At 44.3% G+C, this 24,277-nt stretch overlaps 2 protein-coding genes across 9 annotated transcripts in view; one reads left to right on the top strand and one right to left on the bottom strand.

Moving 5' to 3' along the window:
• The window catches only part of PIANP (PILR alpha associated neural protein), a 72,345-nt gene extending 66,997 nt beyond the window's left edge, over positions 1–5,348 (top strand). For all 3 annotated transcript variants that reach the window (XM_073684875.1, XM_073684874.1, XM_073684876.1), the window contains exon 6: positions 4,757–5,348. In XM_073684875.1, coding sequence (XP_073540976.1) covers positions 4,757–4,778 — 22 coding nt within the window. In that variant the 3' untranslated portion in view covers positions 4,779–5,348. The remainder of the gene's footprint in view (positions 1–4,756) is intronic.
• The window catches only part of LOC141273269 (F-box/WD repeat-containing protein 9-like), a 105,317-nt gene that overhangs the window by 42,415 nt on the left and 38,625 nt on the right, over positions 1–24,277 (bottom strand). For 5 of the 6 annotated variants that reach the window (XM_073684870.1, XM_073684867.1, XM_073684873.1 and 2 more), the window contains exons 9-14: positions 24,162–24,250; positions 23,870–24,077; positions 23,562–23,687; positions 8,186–8,354; positions 7,699–7,772; positions 5,397–5,469 (exon numbers count right to left, since the gene is read on the bottom strand). In XM_073684870.1, the coding sequence (XP_073540971.1) occupies positions 5,397–5,469; positions 7,699–7,772; positions 8,186–8,354; positions 23,562–23,687; positions 23,870–24,077; positions 24,162–24,250 (739 nt within the window). Of the gene's footprint in view, positions 1–5,296; positions 5,470–7,698; positions 7,773–8,185; positions 8,355–23,561; positions 23,688–23,869; positions 24,078–24,161; positions 24,251–24,277 lie in introns of those variants that run through there. The other variant, XM_073684868.1, reaches the window with a different exon arrangement.

Below are 24,277 nucleotides of genomic sequence, written 5' to 3' on the forward strand. Positions count from 1 at the left end.
ATCCTGTATTATACTCCAGAGCTGCACTCACTATTCTGCTGGTGCAGTCACTGTGTACATACATTACATTACTGATCCTGTACTGATCCTGAGTTACATCATGTATTATACTCCAGAGCTGCACTCAGTATTCTGCTGGTGCAGTCACTGTGTACATACATTACATTACTTATCCTGAGTTACATCCTATATTATACTCCAGAGCTGCACTCACTATTTTGCTGGTGCAGTCACTGTGTACATACATTACATTACTGATCCTGAGTTACATCCTGTATTATACCCCAGAGCTGCACTCACTATTCTGCTGGTGCAGTCACTGTGTACAGCATTACATTACTGATCCTGAGTTACATCCTGTATTATACTCCAGAGCTGCACTCACTATTCTGCTGGTACAGTCACTGTGTACATACATTACATTACTGATCCTGAGTTACATCCTGTATTATACTCCAGAGCTGCACTCACTATTCTGCTGGTGCAGTCACTGTGTACATACATTACATTACTGATCCTGTACTGATCCTGAGTTACTTCCTGTATTATACTCCAGAGCTGCACTCACTATTCTGCTGGTGCAGTCACTGTGTACATACATTACATTACTGATCCTGAGTTACATCCTGTATTATACTCCAGAGCTGCACTCACTATTCTGCTGGTGCAGTCACTGTGTACATACATTACATTACTGATCCTGAGTTACATCCTGTATTATACCCCAGAGCTGCACTCACTATTCTGCTGGTGGAGTCACTGTGTACATACATTACATTACTGATCCTGAGTTACCTCCTGTATTATACCCAAGAGCTGCACTCACTATTCTGCTGGTGCAGTCACTGTGTACATACATTACATTACTTATCCTGAGTTACATCCTGTATTATACTCCAGAGCTGCACTCACTATTCTGCTGGTGGAGTCACTGTGTACATACATTACATTACTGATCCTGAGTTACATCCTGTATTATACTCCAGAGCTGCACTCACTATTCTGCTGGTGCAGTCACTGTGTATATACATTACATTACTGATCCTGTACTGATCCTGAGTTACATCCTGTATTATACTCCAGAGCTGCACTCACTATTCTGCTGGTGCAGTCACTGTGTACATACATTACTGATCCTGGACTGATTCTGAGTTACATCCTGTATTATACTCCAGAGCTGCACTCACTATTCTGCTGGTACAGTCACTGTGTACATACATTACATTACTGATCCTGTGTTACATCCTGTATTATACTCCAGAGCTGCACTCACTATTCTGCTGGTGGAGTCACTGTGTACATACATTACATTACTGATCCTGAGTTACATCCTGTATTATACCCCAGAGCTGCACTCACTATTCTGCTGGTGCAGTCACTGTGTACATACATTACATTACTGATCCTGAGTTACATCCTGTATTATACTCCAGAGCTGCACTCACTATTCTGCTGGTGCAGTCACTGTGTACATATATTACATTACTGATCCTGTACTGATCCTGAGTTACATCCTGTATTATACTCCAGAGCTGCACTCACTATTCTGCTGGTGCAGTCACTGTGTACATACATTACATTACTGATCCTGAGTTACATCCTGTATTATACCCCAGAGCTGCACTCACTATTCTGCTGGTGCAGTCACTGTGTACATACATTATATTACTGATCCTGAGTTACATCCTGTATTATACTCCAGAGCTGCTCTCACTATTCTGCTGGTGCAGTCACTGTGTACATACATTACATTACTGATCCTGTACTGATCCTGAGTTACATCCTGTATTATACTCCAGAGCTGCACTCACTATTCTGCTGGTGGAGTCACTGTGTACATACATTACATTACTGATCCTGTGTTACATCCTATATTATACTCCAGAGCTGCACTCACTATTCTGCTGGTGCAGTCACTGTGTACATACATTACATTACTGATCCTGAGTTACATCCTGTATTATACTCCAGAGCTGCACTCACTATTCTGATGGTGGAGTCACTTTGTACATACATTACATTACTGATCCTGAGTTACATCCTGTATTATACTCCAGAGCTGCACTCACTATTCTGCTGGTGCAGTCACTGTGTACATACATTACATTACTGATCCTGAGTTACATCCTGTATTATACTCCAGAGCTGCACTCACTATTCTGCTGGTGGAGTCACTGTGTACATACATTACATTACTGATCCTGTACTGATCCTGAGTTACATCCTGTATTATACTCCAGAGCTGCACTCACTATTCTGCTGGTGGGATAGTCGTCTCTTAGCTATAATGGATCACTAATTAGCAGGGTACGCCCCTGTGAATCATATAACGATGGCGGACCCTCATACTACACTTTGTGCCGTGTCTCTGTATATAATTAGCTCTGATTTTACTGCCCAATCTTCCAAGTGTTTCCTTGAAGCCAAGTAATTTTCCTTCCCGCTATAAATCGTGTCATGAACGCGCGCACAGATGAGGATTACGGAGCGTTATAATTTACGGCCGATTGTTTAAGTGAATGTTTATGGGAAATTAATTCCGTCTCTTTACGGTGAGCGGAGACTGCGCTGCGCCCACCAGTGACACCTACAGGTCAGACCGAGCACTGCAGCTGTCTGCTGCTCCACCAGTGTATCCTGCGGGTCACAGTGGGGACCTGGTGACAGACCCCGCTGGTTGTGAGGCTTCTCTGTGGTCAGAGACTTCGGAGTTTGCTTGTTCTGTAGGAGAGGAGGGAAGGGTCGCACGACTTCAAGACGTTCCTAAAAGTAGAAAGGCCTCTCCCCTGTCAACATAACCCACAGAAAGGAGAAGAGGGGCCGTAGTGTAACACACGACTGCATGGAGACTTCTTATAGTCTGTAACCATAGAGACGCATCAGTCTGCATAGCAACTGTATACACAAAACGGTAGATTGCCTCATTGTTTACAAACGTTTGTCTGCGCCGTCACTAATTGATATTGTGTCACATCGAGTCTCCTGGCGACTGTCGATCACCCGCGGCCATTAACAAGATGTCAGGGAGGACTGACAGCGCCCAGGCAGCTTCCACCTTCTGCGCTCACTGATAATGTATTGATCTCACAGGTCACCTTCATTATAAACCCACTGATCAGACACAACGATAAAACCTCCTGCCTTGTTATGTGTCGCCCCCCTCTGACCCCCGGACTCCAGGAGCCGCTCCGCAGGGGTCCGGGGGTCTCTGCACCAGATCCTAGAAGTCCTGAGCGCTACTTGGTGCGGCCCCCATGGATCCTGACCACTATCTGCTCTGCCATTACTAGACTGATGCCGTGAATGTGGGGTCGGGGGCACGTGCCACATCCACATGATGCCACGTCCACCGTCACTCTGCCTCCGCCGTGGTGTCTTCTTCCCATACTGCACTCGGCCGTCCATACAATGTACGGCACGATTCATCAGAGCAGACGACTCCTTCCATCGCTCCACTGTCCGGCTCTGGTGCTCATGTGCCCACTGTGCCAGGGTTCAGAGTGGGCATTGTGACCCGTACACAGCAATCTGTGGTACTCTGCGAGTTCTGACACCTTTCTATCATTGCTGCGATGCTCTGCGTATTCTGACCAATGAATCTGTTGCTGCTTCAATGGTTCTCATTCCTTGGACCAGTTTTAGTAGATATTAATCTTACATGCCAGGAACACCCCACAAAACCCGCCCTATACCGGGAACACCCCACAAGACCCGCCCTATACCGGAAACCCCCCACAAGACCCGCCCTATACCGGAAACCCCCCCCAAGACCCGCCATATACCGGAAACACCCTACAAGACCCGCCATATACCGGAACCCCCCACAAGACCCGCCCTATACCGGAAACCCCCCACAAGACCCGCCCTATACCGGAAACCCCCCACAAGACCCGCCATATACCGGAAACACCCTACAAGACCCGCCATATACCGGAAACCCCCACAAGACCCGCCCTATACCAGGAACACCCCACAAGACCCGCCCTATACCGGAAACCCCCCCCAAGACCCGCCATATACCGGAAACACCCTACAAGACCCGCCATATACCGGAAACCCCCACAAGACCCGCCCTATACCAGGAATACCCCACAAGACCCGCCCTATACCGGAAACCCCCACAAGACCCGCCATATACCGGAAACACCCCACAAGAACTGCCATATACCGGAAACACCCCACAAGACCCGCCGTATACCGGAAACACCCCACAAGACCCGCCGTATACCGGGAACACCCCACAAGACCCGCCGTATACCGGGAACCCCCCACAAGACCCGCCGTATACCGGGAACCCCCCACAAGACCCGCCATATACCGGGAACACCCCACAAGACCTGCCATATACCGGGAACCCCCCACAAGACCTGCTGTATACCGGAAACCCCCCACAAGACCCGCCGTATACCAGGAACCCCCCACAAGACCCGCCGTATACAGGAAACACCCCACAAGACCCGCCGTATACAGGAAACACCCCACAAGACCTGCCATATAACGGGAACCCCCCACAAGACCCGCCATATACCGGGAACCCCCCACAAGACCCGCCGTATATCGGGAACACCTCACAAGACCTTCCCTTTTGGAGATGATCGGACCCAGTCGTGTTGTGTTGTTCAGTGCCCCATCAAGAGACCTCCTAGGACCAACCTTCGTCTCATGTTGCCCACTTGGTGGCCATATTACTTTGTTAAAGAACTTGATTATTTGGAGATTTTCTTGATTTTTGCTAACGCTTCCTCCTCTCCCGCAGGATCCCTGTGGTGACCATGTGATGGCGCTGTTACTGTGGAAGGACACAGCGGGCGAATAGAAAACAGAAAAGGAACTGTCCTGGTGGCCGGTGGTTGCATACAACCCCACGTTTCTTAAACCTCTGCACCCCCCGAAAAAAACACGCGTGTGTGGGAGGAGACAAGTGTCGGAAGAAGAGACCGGTCAATGGACGACGACCTCACCTAGCCAGGCGAAGCCCCCTCCTCAGCCGCAGGGCTGTATGTTTATTTATGATACATGTATGTATGCATGGGCGCACATAACTAGTGATCCGAGGGCGCACATAACTAGTGATCCGAGGGCGCACATAACTAGTGTTCCGGGGGCTGCCCACGGAAAAGAGCCGGGACGCCCGGCCGCACCGGGACAGAACATATATGTTCCCTATATCTATCTATGTACGTATGACAGCATGTATGACTGTTAACATGTGATCACTAAGGGCTTACACCCCTCCCCCCACACGTATGTGCTGTGAATGTCTCCATCTGCACCACGTGGACGCTCTCCGCTCATCTTCAGGGTTTGGATCACAGTTTTATTTTTAATAAAGGTAATTTTGAGTGTAAGATCGTAGATTGTGTCATCGGCTTCTCCCCGGTTATATCAGTACGCACCGGTGCCAGCCGGGCGGTCCTGCTCGCACGTCAGACGGTTCATTCTCAGCGTCCGCTGCCCACAGATCTTCCTCTGGAAAAGAACATCGTCACAGCTGAATGTACGGTGAGCCAAGGATATGACACATCTAGCCGGCACGCTGATGCATAGAGTCAGGCTGTGCGTGCTACGCCTCTGCTACATAGCAAGGACGGGCGATCAGTGGGCGGGACAATAGGCAGCCTCGGATGCAAAACTAAAGCCCACGTGCAGAAAGTAAAGAGTTAACAGGTGGCTCCGGCGCCTCCACATCCCATCGAAAAGTGCACAATGTCTTGGGGCAAGTCGGGCTGTGTGTGCTACGCCTCTCTACTACATAGCAAGGACGGGCGATCAGTGGGCAGGACAATAGGCAGCCTCGGATGCACAACTAACGCCCACGTGCAGAAAGTAAAGAGTTAACAGGTGGCTCCGGCGCCTCCACATCCCATCGAAAAGTGCACAATGTCTTGGGGCAAGTCGGGCTGTGTGTGCTACGCCTCTACTACATAGCAAGGACGGGCGATCAGTGGGCAGGACAACAGGTGGCCTCAGATGCAAAACTAATGACCATGTGCAGAAAGTAAAGAGTTAACGGGTGGCTCCGGCGCCTTAACATCCCATAGAAAGGTGCACGATGTTTGGGGCAGGACAACATCAACACCACTCACCTCCTGGTGGAGCATCCCTTTAAAGGGGGTTGTCTAAGATCCCAAAACAGCGCCACACCTGTCCATGGGTTATGCAGCTCAGCCCCATTGGCTGAGATTAGGCAGAGCCTACAGTCGGGTGTGGCGCTGTTTTTGAATTAATATTTTTTTTTCCATGGATATCTTCTGACCAGGATGCGATAATCTCAAAAGTTTGATAATCTGTCGTTTGTGTTTTTAGTATGAAAATTGCCTCTTCAGAGAAGAAGAAGAAGACTGGAACTTTGTCGCCACCTATTGGAAGTAGCAGTCCTAAAAGTCAATATCGACCCTTTAACGAGCCTTGTCACATGACTTAGGATATAAGTCAAATCAGAATCTCAATTTGCGGTCACAGTGTTTCTGGGTGATTGCCCTTCATCAGTGCAAAGTATGAGATCTTATTTGGCTAGGGGAGGGGCGTAAGACTGGGATCTGAGGGGTAACGTTTCTCCTTGTGGAGAGTCTCCTCACTCTGATATGCCAGGCTTGTCTTGTCATTCTCCACAAGAAGAAACGTTATCCCTTAGACCCCAGTCTTAAGTCTCTCACCTCACCAAATCAGATCTCATACGTTGCACTGATGAGGGGCATCACCCCGAAACACCGTGTCTTCAAATTGAGATTCTGATTTGGCTTTTATCCTCAGTCATGTGGCAAGACTCAATAAAGAGTCGAAAATGACTTTTAGGATTGCTACTTACAATAGGTGACACAAGAGTTCTAGTCCTCTTCTTCTCTGAAGTGGCAATTTGCATATTTAATTTCACAGAGGAGCATGCATGGCCTATAAGTCTCCTCACTCTTACATGCCAGGCCTGGCTTGTCACTCTCCACAAGCAAAAACGTTACCCCTTAGATCCCCTTTTCTTAAAACAGAACTGCTAAATAACGCAGAAGGTTAAAAATCTGGATCCTATTGATGCCTCTTGAAGGATTGGCTGATAACAGGGAGTAATAGCTCTTCCCCGCAGGATTATCTCCTATTCCTTTATATCTCAGATGACACTGGAGACCATTGAGTGACGAAGCCAAAGGCAGAAGCGATGAGCTCCGGCCGACAGGATCTGTACCTGTTAAATGGGGGTGGACAATTTTTTTTTTTCACTTACATGGATTTGGGGCTGAAACTCATTTTTGCAACTGGGTTACATTAAATATTTTGCACCATTTGGCTTTTACATAAGAGGAGCCCAGAAAATGACAGATGAAAGAGTTACAAACTCTGCAGTCAGACCTCACACTGAGCTCACTGACCGATTCTCAGTTAACTCATTCATCAGCCAGCAATGCACAGTTCATCACGGTGGCTATAGAATGCAAACTGTGCACTTCTTTTTTAATGAGACTCAATTGTAAAAATTATTTTTTGCCCCAATTATATGCATTTAAGTAAAGAAAATATATAAAAATGCTCCCCAAAAAGGTGGAGGACCCCTTTCATGATCTCAGATTTGGCTGCTGCACCTCCTGGGGGCAAGGTGAGAGAGGAGAGGAAGGACCCCGTGAACATTTTGTCGTGGGCTCCTCAAGGGCAAATGTAACTTGGAGTCACCAGATCTGAGAACAGACGACTACTCCCCGGTATTCTTACCCTCATCATCCTCTGAGTCGCTGTCCGGAGGAGGCTGTAGAAAATCTGGACAGAACTGAACCTGCGCAACGGATCTAAGACAAGAAAAAGGAAAGGAACGAGTCAGAGCCGGCCGGTGGTGGTACATGATGCTGCCTTATACTCTAGACACATCCAGAGCTGCGCTCACTGCTCCTATTACTGCGGCAGCTGCAGGACATTGCGTCTCACTGCTGTACAGAAGATGCTCTGCACCGGGGATGTATCACACCTCCTGAGCTCTGCTTGCTGTCACTGAAAGAAGCCGAATATCCAACATGAGGTTTTAATAAATTATCAAAATAAATAAGTAAAAATGGAAATTCTCCTCCCCGGTCATTGTGCAAAACCAGGAACCTTTACAGCACTGGCACCATGTAACTAATGCAGAGCCTGGAGGATGTTCTGCAGCAGGTGCGGCCACGGGACGGGGAACACGACAAATGTATCCGACTGTATAAGGACTCACCCGCTGACTGCTCCGCCTCCCGGAAGCTCCTCCCACAGCAGCAGGTCCCGCCCTCCAGTCACCCATCGGCACAGTCCACCGGATGAACAAGAAGCCGCCAAACATAAGAGTCGAGAGACATCGGGGCTGGAGACGGTGCACAGATAGCGGCCCGAATCCACAGTACGGACTGCAAGAGGAGAACATGGGAAATCAGGAGGTAACGAGCAAAGAAACATCCAAGCAATCCCCTACTGCTCTACACTCCATCCCCCCGGCCGACGCTCTACATTACATTCCCCTACTGCTCTACACTCCATCCCCCCGGCCGACGCTCTACACTCCACCCCCCCGGCCAGCGCTCTACATTACATTCCCCTACTGCTCTACACTCCATCCCCCCGGCCGACGCTCTACATTACATTCCCCTACTGCTCTACACTCCACCCCCCCGGCCGACGCTCTACACTCCATCCCCCCGGCCAGCGCTCTACATTACATTCCCCTACTGCTCTACACTCCATCCCCCCGGCCGACGCTCTACACTCCATCCCCCCGGCCGACGCTCTACACTCCATCCCTCCGGCCGACGCTCTACATTACATTCCCCTACTGCTCTACACTCCACCCCCCCGGCCGACGCTCTACACTCCACCCCCCCGGCCGACGCTCTACACTCCACCCCCCCCAGCCGACGCTCTACACTCCATCCCCCCGGCCGACGCTCTACACTCCACCCCCCCGGCCGACGCTCTACACTCCATCCCCCCGGCCGACGCTCTACACTCCATCCCCCGGCCAACGCGCTACACTCCATCCCCCCGGCCGACGCGCTACACTCCATCCCACCGGCCGACGCTCTACACTCCACCCCCCCGGCCGACGCTCTACACTCCACCCCCCCGGCCGACGCTCTACACTCCATCCCCCGGCCAACGCGCTACACTCCATCCCCCCGGCCGACGCGCTACACTCCATCCCCCCGGCCGACGTTCTACACTCCATCCCCCCGGCCGACGCTCTACACTCCATCCCCCCGGCCGACGCTCTACACTCCATCCCCCCGGCCGACGCTCTACACTCCATCCTCCCGGCCGACGCTCTACACTCCATCCCCCCCGACAGGCACTCTACACTCCACCCCCCCAGCCAGCGCTCTACATTACATTCCCCTACTGCTCTACACTCCATCCCCCCGGCCGACGCTCTACACTCCATCCCCCCGGCCAGCGCTCTACATTACATTCCCCTACTGCTCTACACTCCATCCCCCCGGCCGACGCTCTACACTCCATCCCCCCGGCCGACGCTCTACACTCCATCCCCCCGGCCGACGCTCTACATTACATTCCCCTACTGCTCTACACTCCACCCCCCCGGCCGACGCTCTACACTCCAGCCCCCCGGCCGACGCTCTACACTCCACCCCCCCCGGCCGACGCTCTACACTCCATCCCCCCGGCCGACGCTCTACACTCCATCCCCCCGGCCGACGCTCTACACTCCACCCCCCCGGCCGACACGCTACACTCCATCCCCCGGCCAACGCGCTACACTCCATCCCCCCGGCCGACGCGCTACACTCCATCCCCCCGGCCGACGCTCTACACTCCATCCCCCCGGCCGACGCTCTACACTCCATCCCCCCGGACGACGCTCTACACTCCATCCCCCCGGCCGACGCTCTACACTCCATCCTCCCGGCCGACGCTCTACACTCCATCCCCCCCGACAGGCACTCTACACTCCACCCCCCCGGCCGATGCTCTACACTCCATCCCCCCTGGCTGACGCTCTACACTCCACCCCCCCCCGGCCGACGCTCTACACTCCATCCCCCTGGCCGAAGCGCTACACTCCATCCCCCCGGCCGAAGCTCTACACTCCACCCCCCCCGGCCGACGCTCTACATTACATTCCCCAAGTGCTCTACACTCCACCCCCCCGGCCGACGCTCTACACTCCATCCTCCCGGCCGACGCTCTACACTCCATCCTCCCGGCCAACGCTCTACACTCCATCCTCCCGGCCGATGCTCTACACTCCATCCTCCCGGCCGACGCTCTACACTCCATCCTCCCGGCCGACGCTCTACACTCCATCCCCCCGGCCGACGCTCTACACTCCATCCCCCCGGCCGACGCTCTACACTCCATCCCCCGGCCGACGCTCTACACTCCATCCTCCCGGCCGACGCTCTACACTTCATCCCCCCGGCCAACGCTCTACACTCCATCCCCCTGGCTGAGGCAGTACACTCCATCCCCCCGGCCGACGCTCTACACTCCATCCCCCCGGCCGAGGCTGTACACTCCATCCCCCCAGCCGACGCTCTACACTCCACCCCCCCGGCCGACGCTCTACACTCCACCCCCCCCGGCCGACGCTCTACACTCCATCCCCCCGGCCGACGCTCTACACTCCATCCCCCCGGCCGACGCTCTACACTCCATCCCCCCCCGGCCGACGCTCTACACTCCACCCCCCCGGCCGACGCTCTACATTACATTCCCCAACTGCTGTACACTCCGACCCACGGCCGACGCACTCCACTCCACCCCCCCCTGCCGACGCTCTACACTCCACCCCCCCCACGGCCGACGCTCTACACTCCACCCTCCCCCCCGGCCGACGCTCTACACTCCACCCCCCCCGGCCGACGCTCTACATTACATTCCCCAAGTGCTCTACACTCCATCCTCCCGGCCGACGCTCTACACTCCATCCTCCCGGCCGACGCTCTACACTCCATCCTCCCGGCCGACGCTCTACACTCCATCCCCCCGGCCGAGGCTGTACACTCCATCCCCCCGGCCGACGCTCTACACTCCATCCCCCCGGCCGACGCTCTACACTCCATCCCCCCGGCCGACGCTCTACACTCCATCCCCCCGGCCGACGCTCTACACTCCACCCCCCCGGCCGACGCTCTACACTCCACCCCCCCGGCCGACGCTCTACACTCCAGCCCCCCGGCCGACGCTCTACACTCCACCGCCCCGGCCGACGCTCTACACTCCACCCCCCCGGCCGACGCTCTATATTACATTCCCCAACTGCTGTACACTCCGACCCACGGCCGACGCTCTACACTCCACCCCCCCCCCGGCCGACGCTCTACATTACATTCCTCAACTGCTCTACACTCCATCCCCCGGCCGACGCTCTACACTCCACCCCCCCCGGCCGACGCTCTACATTACATTCCCGAACTGCTCTACACTCCATCCCCCCGGCCAGCGCTCTACATTACATTCCCCAACTGCTGTACACTCCGACCCACGGCCGACACTCTACACTCCACCCCCCCCCCCCCGGCCGACGCTCTACATTACATTCCCCAACTGCTCTACACTCCATCCCCCTGGCCGGCGTTCTACACTCCATCCTCCTGACGGGAGCTCTACACCCCATCTCCCCGACCAGCGCTCTGCACCCCATCCCCCCGACCAGTGCTCTATATTCCATTCCCCGATCGGTGTTCTACATTCCATCCTCCAACCGGAGCTCTACAATCCATCCCCCAAATGGCGTTCTACGTTCCATCCCCTGACCTGTGCTCCAAAATCCATCCTCGACCCGTCCTCTACATTCCATCCCCCAACTGGAGCTCTAAAATCCATCCCCCAACTGGGCGCTCTACACTCCATTCACCGGCCTGTCCTCTACATTCCTTCCCCCAACTGGCGCTCTACACTCCATTCACCGGCCTGTCCTCTACATTCCTTCCCCCAACTGGCGCTCTACATTCCATCCCAACCGGCGCTCTACACTCCATTCACCGGCCTGTCCTCTACATTCCTTCCCCCAACTGGCGCTCTACATTCCATCCCAACCGGCGCTCTACACTCCATTCACCGGCCTGTCCTCTACATTCCTTCCCCCAACTGGCGCTCTACATTCCATCCCAACCGGCGCTCTACATTTCCCCAACCGTCACTCATGATTGTTGCTCTGCGATGACCCAGGTACAAACAACATTCTTTTTTTATGCAACTTCGGCATCAGTTCTCGTAATTAAAGGTAAAAACATACTGGAGTTCCCCTTTAAATGTTCTGATCTATTCCCTCCCTGTCCGGAGCTGACTTTGTGTGAATGTCGGGTTGCTCATCAGATACGTGGAGTTACAGCGAGGTCACGCTGCTCTCAGGACCGCGCCGCCTCACTCTCTACCTGCAACAATCCTTTTCTCATCTTCATAGAAGAAAAGGAAGCTGATTTTGCGTTATCGCTCCCAGATGACGCGTGGAGGAGAGAGACGATCAGCGAGCGCAGGAGAGAAGCAATTACAGCAAATTAGTAAAACAGCGTGCGGGAAAAGTAAGCGAATACCAGGAGAAACGATCAGCACAGCCGCAGCGGCATCCGCTTATCACTCATCTAGGCCTCAGCTTACACGCTCCTGAAATACTCTGCGCTGCTAAATATTTACTTCCCCCTGTCTCGGATCCTGTGACTTCCCATTTCTTTTCCTATCTATACACCTCCTTCTCCTTACTTCTTTCATTGCATGAATGAATCAGCCACAACCCTACAGCACAAGAACTACATTTCTTTCCTGAAATCCTCTGTGCTGCTGTTTCGTTATGTTTTTTTTTTTTTACTCTGCCACCTAACACTGAGTCTAGCAGTCAGCGAAATCCCAATCGTCCCTATTCCCATGACAAAAATCACAAGAGTGGTCATGTCACTACCTCCCCCCAGACTAGCGCACACGTTTCCTGAAATACTCTGTGCTGCTAATTCTTCAACATTCAGCCCTCGGTGCTTTATTTCCCCCATTTACACACTGGCCATTTCTCTTTCACACGATAACATAACTGGACGGGTCACTGCCTTTCCTATAACCAGCAGACGCTTCTCCTGAAATACTCTGTGCTGCTGAGGCTCTTTATTCCCCATCTTTCATCCTGTGATATCCCTTATTTCAATCTCCACCTACCTCTATCTTTTCCCTTACATCACTGCATGAGCGAATAAGGCACAGATCCCCCCCCTAAAAGATCACTACTCTCCCGTCCTGAAATACTCTGTGCTGCTCTGAAAGTCGAGGTTTATACAGCGTCTACGCTCCTGCACTGTAATGAGGGAGCGATTACAACACGGTCAGCCACAAAGGTTCATTTTACCGTTCATAAATCTGGATGAATATATTTCACGAGGAGACAATTCTAGTTTTGGGATGTATAACGTCCCCCCGCTCCTCATGGTAAAGCCGCACATTACTTTTACTGCTTTTTTGTTTTCCTGCAACGTTCAATAAAACACCTCGGCCGTGAATGATTTCAGCTCCATTTGTAATTTTCCGCCTGAGCTCAATAAAACAATCATTTAATGATGGTGTCGTCCGACCTACATAATGCAGGTTACATTGTGCGCAGGCGAGGGGATAAATTACACCGCCAGACACCCTGCGAGCTGTTAAACTGAAATGTGTTTCCATCAGAAACCGAAGCGATGTGACTGCACCGAAATCCTGGGCGGCCTCCATCTAATGCGCCAAGAGATCGAACAGCCGGATAATGAAAAGCAATCTCGCTTTTCAAAACATATCGGCAGCGTGCGGAGACAAGCGCCTCCATGTGACCTGCGCCGAAGGATAATCCAGAGAAAACCGCCCTAGTGTGACCATAAAATGTATGGATCCAGGGGATCTGATATTCCAGAAACTCTAATCTATGCCGCAAATGTCCAGAAGAGGCAGTATTATAGTAGTTATATTCTTGTACATAGGGGCAGTATTATAGTAGTTATATTCTTGTACATAGGAGCAGTATTATAGTAGTTATATTCTTGTACATAGGAGCAGTATTATAGTAGTTATATTCTTGTACATAGGAGCAGTATTATAGTAGTTATATTCCTGTACATAGGAGCAGTATTATAGTAGATATATTCTTATACAAAGGGGGCAGTATTATAGTAGTTATATTCTTGTACATAGGGGGCAGTATTATAGTAGTTATATTCTTGTACATAGGGAGCAGTATTATAGTAGTTATATTCTTGTACATAGGAGCAGTATTATAGTAGTTATATTCCTGTACATAGGAGCAGTATTATAGTAGATATATTCTTATACAAAGGGGGCAGTATTATAGTAGTTATATTCTTGTACATAGGGGGCAGTATTATAGTAGTTATATTCTTGTACATAGGGGGCAGTATTATAGTAGTTATATTCTTGTACATAGGAGCAGTATTATAGTAGTTATATTCTTGTACATAGGAGCAGTATTATAGTAGTTATATTCTTGTACATAGGGGCAGTATTATAGTAGTTATATTCTTGTACAGAGGAGCAGTATTATAGTAGTTATATTCTTGTACATAGGGGGCAGTATTATAGTAGTTATATTCTTGTACATAGGGAGCAGTATTATAGTAGTTATATTCTTGTACATAGGGGTCAGTATTATAGTAGTTATATTCTTGTACATAGGGGGCAGTATTATAGTAGTTATATTCTTGTACATAGGGGGCAGTATTATAGTAGTTATATTCCTGTACATAGGAGCAGTATTATAGTAGTTATATTCTTGTACATAGGGGGCAGTATTATAGTAGTTATATTCTTGTACATAGGGGGCAGTATTATAGTAGTTATATTCCTGTACATAGGAGCAGTATTATAGTAGTTATATTCTTGTACATAGGGGCAGTATTATAGTAGTTATATTCTTGTACATAGGGGCAGTATTATAGTAGTTATATTCCTGTACATAGGGGGCAGTATTATAGTAGTTATATTCTTGTACATAGGGGCAGTATTATAGTAGTTATATTCCTGTACATAGGAGCAGTATTATAGTGGTTATATTCCTGTACATAGGGGCAGTATTATAGTAGTTATATTCTTGTACATAGGGGCAGTATTATAGTAGTTATATTCTTGTACATAGGGGGGCAGTATTATAGTAGTTATATTCCTGTACATAGGAGCAGTATTATAGTAGTTATATTCCTGTACATAGGAGCAGTATTATAGTAGTTATATTCTTGTACACAGGGGCAGTATTATAGTAGTTATATTCTTGTACATAGGAGCAGTATTATAGTAGTTATATTCTTGTACATAGGAGCAGTATTATAGTAGTTATATTCTTGTACATAGGAGCAGTATTATAGTAGTTATATTCTTGTACATGGGGGCAGTATTATAGTAGTTATATTCTTGTACATAGGAGGCAGTATTATGGTAGTTATATTCTTGTACATAGGAGCAGTATTATAGTAGTTATATTCTTGTACATAGGAGCAGTATTATAGTAGTTATATTCTTGTACATAGGAGCAGTATTATAGTAGTTATATTCCTGTACATAGGAGCAGTATTATAGTAGATATATTCTTATACAAAGGGGGCAGTATTATAGTAGTTATATTCTTGTACATAGGGGGCAGTATTATAGTAGTTATATTCTTGTACATAGGGAGCAGTATTATAGTAGTTATATTCTTGTACATAGGAGCAGTATTATAGTAGTTATATTCCTGTACATAGGAGCAGTATTATAGTAGATATATTCTTATACAAAGGGGGCAGTATTATAGTAGTTATATTCTTGTACATAGGGGGCAGTATTATAGTAGTTATATTCTTGTACATAGGGGGCAGTATTATAGTAGTTATATTCTTGTACATAGGAGCAGTATTATAGTAGTTATATTCTTGTACATAGGGGCAGTATTATAGTAGTTATATTCTTGTACAGAGGAGCAGTATTATAGTAGTTATATTCTTGTACATAGGGGGCAGTATTATAGTAGTTATATTCTTGTACATAGGGAGCAGTATTATAGTAGTTATATTCTTGTACATAGGGGTCAGTATTATAGTAGTTATATTCTTGTACATAGGGGGCAGTATTATAGTAGATATATTCTTGTACATAGGGGGCAGTATTATAGTAGTTATATTCCTGTACATAGGAGCAGTATTATAGTAGTTATATTCTTGTACATAGGGGGCAGTATTATAGTAGTTATATTCTTGTACATAGGGGGCAGTATTATAGTAGTTATATTCCTGTACATAGGAGCAGTATTATAGTAGTTATATTCTTGTACATAGGGGCAGTATTATAGTAGTTATATTCTTGTACATAGGGGCAGTATTATAGTAGTTATATTCCTGTACATAGGGGGCAGTATTATAGTAGTTATATTCTTGTACATAGGGGCAGTATTATAGTAGTTATATTCCTGTACATAGGAGCAGTATTATAGTGGTTATATTCCTGTACATAGGGGCAGTATTATAGTAGTTATATTCTTGTACATAGGGGCAGTATTATAGTAGTTATATTCTTGTACATAGGGGCAGTATTATAGTAGTTATATTCCTGTACATAGGAGCAGTATTATAGTAGTTATATTCCTGTACATAGGAGCAGTATTATAGTAGTTATATTCTTGTACACAGGGGCAGTATTATAGTAGTTATATTCTTGTACATAGGAGCAGTATTATAGTAGTTATATTCTTGTACATAGGAGCAGTATTATAGTAGTTATATTCTTGTACATAGGAGCAGTATTATAGTAGTTACATTCTTGTACATGGGGGCAGTATTATAGTAGTTATATTCTTGTACATAGGAGGCAGTATTATGGTAGTTATATTCTTGTACATAGGAGCAGTATTATAGTAGTTATATTCTTGTACATAGGAGCTGTATTGTAGTAGATATATTCTTGTACATAGGAGCAGTATTATAGTAGTTATATTCTTGTACATAGTAGCAGTATTATATTAGTTATATTCTTGTACATAGGGGCAGTATTATAGTAGTTATATTCTTGCACATAGGGGCAGTATTATAGTAGTTATATTCTTGTACATAGGGGGCAGTATTATAGTAGTTATATTCTTGTACATAGAAGCAGTATTATAGTAGTTACATTCTTGTACATAGGGGCAGTATTATAGTAGTTATATTCTTGTACATAGGGGCAGTATTATAGTAGTTATATTCTTGTACATAGGGGGCAGTATTATAGTAGTTATAGTCTTGTACATAGGGGGCAGTATTATAGTAGTTATAGTCTTGTATATAGGGGCAGCATTATAGTAGTTATATTCTTGTACATACGGGGCAGTATTATAGTAGTTATATTCTTGTACATAGGGGGCAGTATTATAGTAGGTATATTCTTGTACATAGGGAGCAGTATTATAGTAGTTATATTCTTGTATATAGGAGCAGTATTATAGTAGTTATATTCTTGTACATAGGGGCAGTATTATAGTAGTTATATTCTTGTACATATGGGCAGTATTATAGTAGTTATATTCTTGTACTTAGGAGCAATATTATAGTAGTTATATTCTTGTACATAGGAGCAGTATTATATTAGTTATATTCTTGTACATAGGGGCAGTATTATAGTAGATATATTCTTGTACATAGAGGCAGTATTATAGTAGTTATATTCTTGTACATAGGAGCAGTATTATAGTAGTTATATTCTTGTACATAGGAGCAGTATTATAGTAGTTATATTCTTGTACATAGGAGCAGTATTATAGTAGTTATATTCCTGTACATAGGGGCAGTATTATAGTAGTTATATTCTTGTACATAGGAGGCAGTATTATAGTAGTTATATTCCTGTACATAGGGGGCAGTATTATAGTAGTTATATTCTTGTACATAGGAGGCAGTATTATAGTAGTTATATTCTTGTACATAGGGGCAGTATTATAGTAGATATATTCTTGTACATAGGAGCAATATTATAGTAGTTATATTCTTGTACATAGGAGCAGTATTATAGTAGTTATATTCTTGTACATAGGGGCAGTATTATAGTAGATATATTCTTGTACATAGGAGCAATATTATAGTAGTTATATTCTTGTACATAGGAGCAGTATTGTAGTAGTTATATTCTTGTACATAGGAGCAGTATTATATTAGTTATATTCTTGTACATAGGGGCAGTATTATAGTAGATATATTCTTGTACATAGGGGCAGTATTATAGTAGTTATATTCTTGTACATAGGGGCAGTATTATAGTAGTTATATTCTTGTACATAGGGGCAGTATTATAGTAATATTCTTGTACATAGGAGCAGTATTATAGTAGTTATATTCTTGTACATAGGGGCAGTATTATAGTAGTTATATTCTTGTACATAGGGACAGTATTATAGTAGTTATATTCTTGTACATAGGGGCAGTATTATAGTAATATTCTTGTATATAGGAGCAGTATTATAGTATTTATATTCTTGTACATAGGGGCAGTATTATAGTAGTTATATTCCTGTACATAGGGGCAGTATTATAGTAGTTATATTCTTGTACATAGGAGCAGTATTATAGTAGTTATATTCTTGTACAAAGGGGCAGTATTATAGTAGTTATATTCTTGTACATAGATAGGTGGCAGTATTATAGTAGTTATATTCTTCTACATAGGGGCAGTATTATAGTAGTTATATTCTTGTACATAGGAGGCAGTATTATAGTAGTTATATTCCTGTACATAGGGGGCAGTATTATAGTAGTTATATTCTTGTACATAGGAGGCAGTATTATAGTAGTTATATTCCTGTACATAGGGGCAGTATTATAGTAGTTATATTCTTGTACATAGGAGCAGTATTATAGTAGTTATATTCCTGTACATAGGGGCAGTATTATAGTAGTTATATTCTTGTACATAGGAGGCAGTATTATAGTAGTTATATTCCTGTACATAGGGGGCAGTATTATAGTAGTTATATTCTTGTACATAGGAGGCAGTATTATAGTAGTTATGTTCTTGTACATAGGGGGCAGTATTATAGTAGTTATATTCTTGTACATAGGAGGCAGTATTATAGTAGTTATATTCTTGTACATAGGGGGCAGTATTATAGTAGTTATATTCTTGTACATAGGAGGCAGTATTATAGTAGTTATATTCCTGTACATAGGGGGCAGTATTATAGTAGTTATATTCTTGTACATAGGAGGCAGTATTATAGTAGTTATATTCCTGTACATAGGGGCAGTATTATAGTAGTTATATTCCTGTACATAGGGGGCAGTATTATAGTAGTTATATTCTTGTACATAGGAGGCAGTATTATAGTAGTTATATTCTTGTACATAGGAGCAGTATTATAGTAGTTATATTCCTGTACATAGCGGCAGTATTATAGTAGTTATATTCTTGTACATAGGAGGCAGTATTATAGTAGTTATATTCCTGTACATAGGGGGCAGTATTATAGTAGTTATATTCTTGTACATAGGAGCAGTATTATAGTAGTTATATTCCTGTACATAGGGGCAGTATTATAGTAGTTATATTCTTGTACATAGCAGGCAGTATTATAGTAGTTATATTCCTGTACATAGGGGGCAGTATTATAGTAGTTATATTCTTGTACATAGGAGGCAGTATTATAGTAGTTATGTTCTTGTACATAGGGGGCAGTATTATAGTAGTTATATTCTTGTACATAGGAGGCAGTATTATAGTAGTTATATTCTTGTACATAGGGGGCAGTATTATAGTAGTTATATTCTTGTACATAGGAGGCAGTATTATAGTAGTTATATTCCTGTACATAGGGGGCAGTATTATAGTAGTTATATTCTTGTACATAGGAGGCAGTATTATAGTAGTTATATTCCTGTACATAGGGGCAGTATTATAGTAGTTATATTCCTGTACATAGGGGGCAGTATTATAGTAGTTATATTCTTGTACATAGGAGGCAGTATTATAGTAGTTATATTCTTGTACATAGGAGCAGTATTATAGTAGTTATATTCCTGTACATAGCGGCAGTATTATAGTAGTTATATTCTTGTACATAGGAGGCAGTATTATAGTAGTTATATTCCTGTACATAGGGGGCAGTATTATAGTAGTTATATTCTTGTACATAGGAGCAGTATTATAGTAGTTATATTCCTGTACATAGGGGCAGTATTATAGCAGTTATATTCTTGTACATAGGAGGCAGTATTACAGTAGTTATATTCCTGTACATAGGGGCAGTATTATAGTAGTTATATTCTTGTACATAGGAGCAGTATTATAGTAGTTATATTCTTGTACATAGGAGCAGTATTATAGTAGTTATATTCTTGTACATAGGAGCAGTATTATAGTAGTTATATTCTTGTACATAGGGGGCAGTATTATAGTAGTTATATTCCTGTACATAGGGGGCAGTATTATAGTAGTTATATTCTTGTACATAGGGGGCAGTATTATAGTAGTTATATTCTTGTACATAGGGGGCAGTATTATAGTAGTTATATTCTTGTACATAGGAGGCAGTATTATAGTAGTTATATTCCTGTACATAGGGGGCAGTATTATAGTAGTCATATTCTTGTACATAGGAGGCAGTATTATAGTAGTTATATTCCTGTACATAGGGGCAGTATTATAGTAGTTATATTCTTGTACATAGGGGCAGTATTATAGTAGTTATATTCTTGTACATAGGAGGCAGTATTATAGTAGTTATATTCTTGTACATAGGAGGCAGTATTATAGTAGTTATATTCCTGTACATAGGGGGCAGTATTATAGTAGTTATATTCTTGTACATAGGAGCAGTATTATAGTAGTTATATTCCTGTACATAGGGGCAGTATTATAGTAGTTATATTCTTGTACATAGGAGGCAGTATTATAGTAGTTATATTCTTGTACATAGGAGCAGTATTATAGTAGTTATATTCTTGTATCTAGGAGCAGTATTATAGTAGTTATATTCCTGTACATAGGGGGCAGTATTATAGTAGTTATATTCTTGTACATAGGAGCAGTATTATAGTAGTTATATTCCTGTACATAGGGGCAGTATTATAGCAGTTATATTCTTGTACATAGGAGGCAGTATTATAGTAGTTATATTCCTGTACATAGGGGCAGTATTATAGTAGTTATATTCTTGTACATAGGAGGCAGTATTATAGTAGTTATATTCCTGTACATAGGGGCAGTATTATAGTAGTTATATTCTTGTACATAGGGGGCAGTATTATAGTAGTTATATTCTTGTACATAGGAGCAGTATTATAGTAGTTATATTCTTGTACATAGGAGCAGTATTATAGTAGTTATATTCTTGTACATAGGGGGCAGTATTATAGTAGTTATATTCTTGCACATAGGGGGCAGTATTATAGTAGTTATATTCTTGTACATAGAGGCAGTATTATAGTAGTTATATTCTTGTACAAAGGGGGCAGTATTATAGTAGTTATATTCTTGTACATAGGAGCAGTATTATAGTAGTTATATTCTTGTACATAGGGAGCAGTATTATAGTAGTTATATTCTTGTAAATAGGGGGCAGTATTTTAGTAGTTATATTCTTGTACATAGGGGGCAGCATTATAGTAGTTATATTCCTGTACATAGGAGCAGTCTTATAGTAGTTATATTATTGTACATAGGAGCAGTATTATAGTAGTTATATTATTGTACATAGGAGCAGTATTATAGTAGTTATATTCTTGTATATAGGGGGCAGTATTATAGTAGTTATATTCTTGTACATAGGGGGCAGTATTATAGTAGTTATATTCTTGTACATAGGGGGCAGTATTATAGCAGTTATATTCTTGTATATAGGGGGCAGTATTATAGTAGTTATATTCTTGTACATAGGGGGCAGTATTATAGTAGTTATATTCTTGTACATGGGGGCAGTATTATAGCAGTTATATTCTTGTATATAGGGGGCAGTATTATAGTAGTTATATTCTTGTACATAGGGGGCAGTATTTTAGTAGTTATATTCTTGTACATAGGGGGCAGTATTATAGTAGTTATATTCTTGTACATAGGGGGCAGTATTATAGTAGTTATATTCTTGTACATAGGGGGCAGTATTATAGTAGTTATATTCTTGTACATAGGGGGCAGTATTATAGCAGTTATATTCTTGTATATAGGGGCCAGTATTATAGTAGTTATATTCTTGTACATAGGGGCAGTATTATAGTAGTTATATTCTTGTAAATAGGGGGCAGTATTTTAGTAGTTATATTCTTGTACATAGGGGGCAGTATTATAGTAGTTATATTCTTGTACATAGGGGCAGTATTATAGTAGTTATATTCTTGTACATAGAGGCAGTATTATAGTAGTTATATTCTTGTACATAGGGGGCAGTATTATAGTAGTTATATTCTTGTACATAGGGGGCAGTATTATAGTAGTTATATTCTTGTACATAGGGGGCAGTATTATAGTAGTTATATTCTTGTACATAGGGGGCAGTATTATAGCAGTTATATTCTTGTATACAGGGGGCAGTATTATAGTAGTTATATTCTTGTACATAGGGGGCAGTATTATAGTAGTTATATTCTTGTACATAGGGGGCAGTATTATAGCAGTTATATTCTTGTATATAGGGGGCAGTATTATAGTAGTTATATTCTTGTACATAGGGGCAGTATTATAGTAGTTATATTCTTGTACATAGGGGCAGTATTATAGTAGTTATATTCTTGTACATAGGGGGCAGTATTTTAGTAGTTATATTCTTGTACATAGGGGGCAGTATTATAGTAGTTATATTCTTGTACATAGGGGGCAGTATTATAGTAGTTATATTCTTGTACATAGGGGGCAGTATTATAGTAGTTATATTCTTGTACATAGGGGGCAGTATTATAGTAGTTATATTCTTGTACATAGGGGGCAGTATTATAGCAGTTATATTCTTGTATATAGGGGGCAGTATTATAGCAGTTATATTCTTGTATATAGGGGGCAGTATTATAGTAGTTATATTCTTGTGCATAGGGGCAGTATTATAGTAGTTATATTCTTGTAAGTAGGGGGCAGTATTTTAGTAGTTATATTCTTGTACATAGGGGGCAGTATTATAGTAGTTATATTCTTGTACATAGGGGGCAGTATTTTAGTAGTTATATTCTTGTACATAGGGGGCAGTATTATAGTAGTTATATTCTTGTACATGGGGGCAGTATTATAGTAGTTATATTCTTGTACATAGGGGGCAGTATTATAGTAGTTATATTCTTGTACATAGGGGGCAGTATTATAGTAGTTATATTCTTGTACATAGGGGGCAGTATTATAGTAGTTATATTCTTGTACATAGGGGGCAGTATTATAGTAGTTATATTCTTGTATATAGGGGGCAGTATTATAATAGTTATATTCTTGTACATAGGAGCAGTATTATAATAGTTATATTATTGTACATAGGAGCAGTATTATAGTAGTTATATTCTTGTATATAGGAGCAGTATTATAGTAGTTATATTCTTGTATATAGGGGGCAGTATTATAGTAGTTATATTCTTGTACATAGGGGGCAGTATTATAGTAGTTATATTCTTGTACATAGGAGCAGTATTATAGTAGTTATATTCTTGTACATAGGCGGCACTTACTGTTCAGGTATCCGTGCCCTTGGTCAATGTTAAAGCCTGTGGTTATGAACAGATTGTCAGGTGAAACAGTCAGTGCGTCAACAAATCCAGAGCTGGAGTTGTGATTGGACAGACGGGTGAGACGATCTGTAAAACATAAATGTGGATGACCTTATGGACGGGACGTGGCATATAATGGTTGTCCAGCATGGCAGAGGATCCACAATTCCATCCTTATATGAAACTGTTGGGTTTCCGGACCTGCTGCACATGAGCCCCACTATTATCCAAAGCCCAAGCTCGCGGGCGGGCGAATGTCTGAATCTCACCTTGTTTCCAGTTGACGGTTTTAATGCACGACCCCTGTGTCGCCAAGTAGAGTTGGTCTGGAGTGGCACAAAGACTGTACAACCCCTTCAAAGAAAGTGCCAGCGGGTCACAGGAGTGCTGAAGACTCAGAGCTCCGGAAGAAGGGACGACTCTCCAGACCTTCAAGAAACCGTCCGAGGATCCAGAGTACAGGAACCCCGAATGGAACTGCAAGGAAACACTTAGACGTTATCTTTCTTTCTGCTCCTGATACAACACAGAACCGCCGCTCCGGACTCTTTCCCCCATTACCTGCAATACTGACACCTTCTCATCGTGCGCCCTCTCAGATCCAAGGCTTTCTTGTGTTTCCAGATCCCAGACGTCGATCTTTCCACCATCTGAAAGGTAACGAAAAAATGTCGCAT

The sequence above is a fragment of the Phyllobates terribilis genome, unplaced genomic scaffold (genome assembly GCF_046119375.1).
Source record: "Phyllobates terribilis strain yellow unplaced genomic scaffold, ASM4611937v1 Scaffold_5__5_contigs__length_657084704, whole genome shotgun sequence".
NCBI lineage: Eukaryota > Metazoa > Chordata > Amphibia > Anura > Dendrobatidae > Phyllobates > Phyllobates terribilis.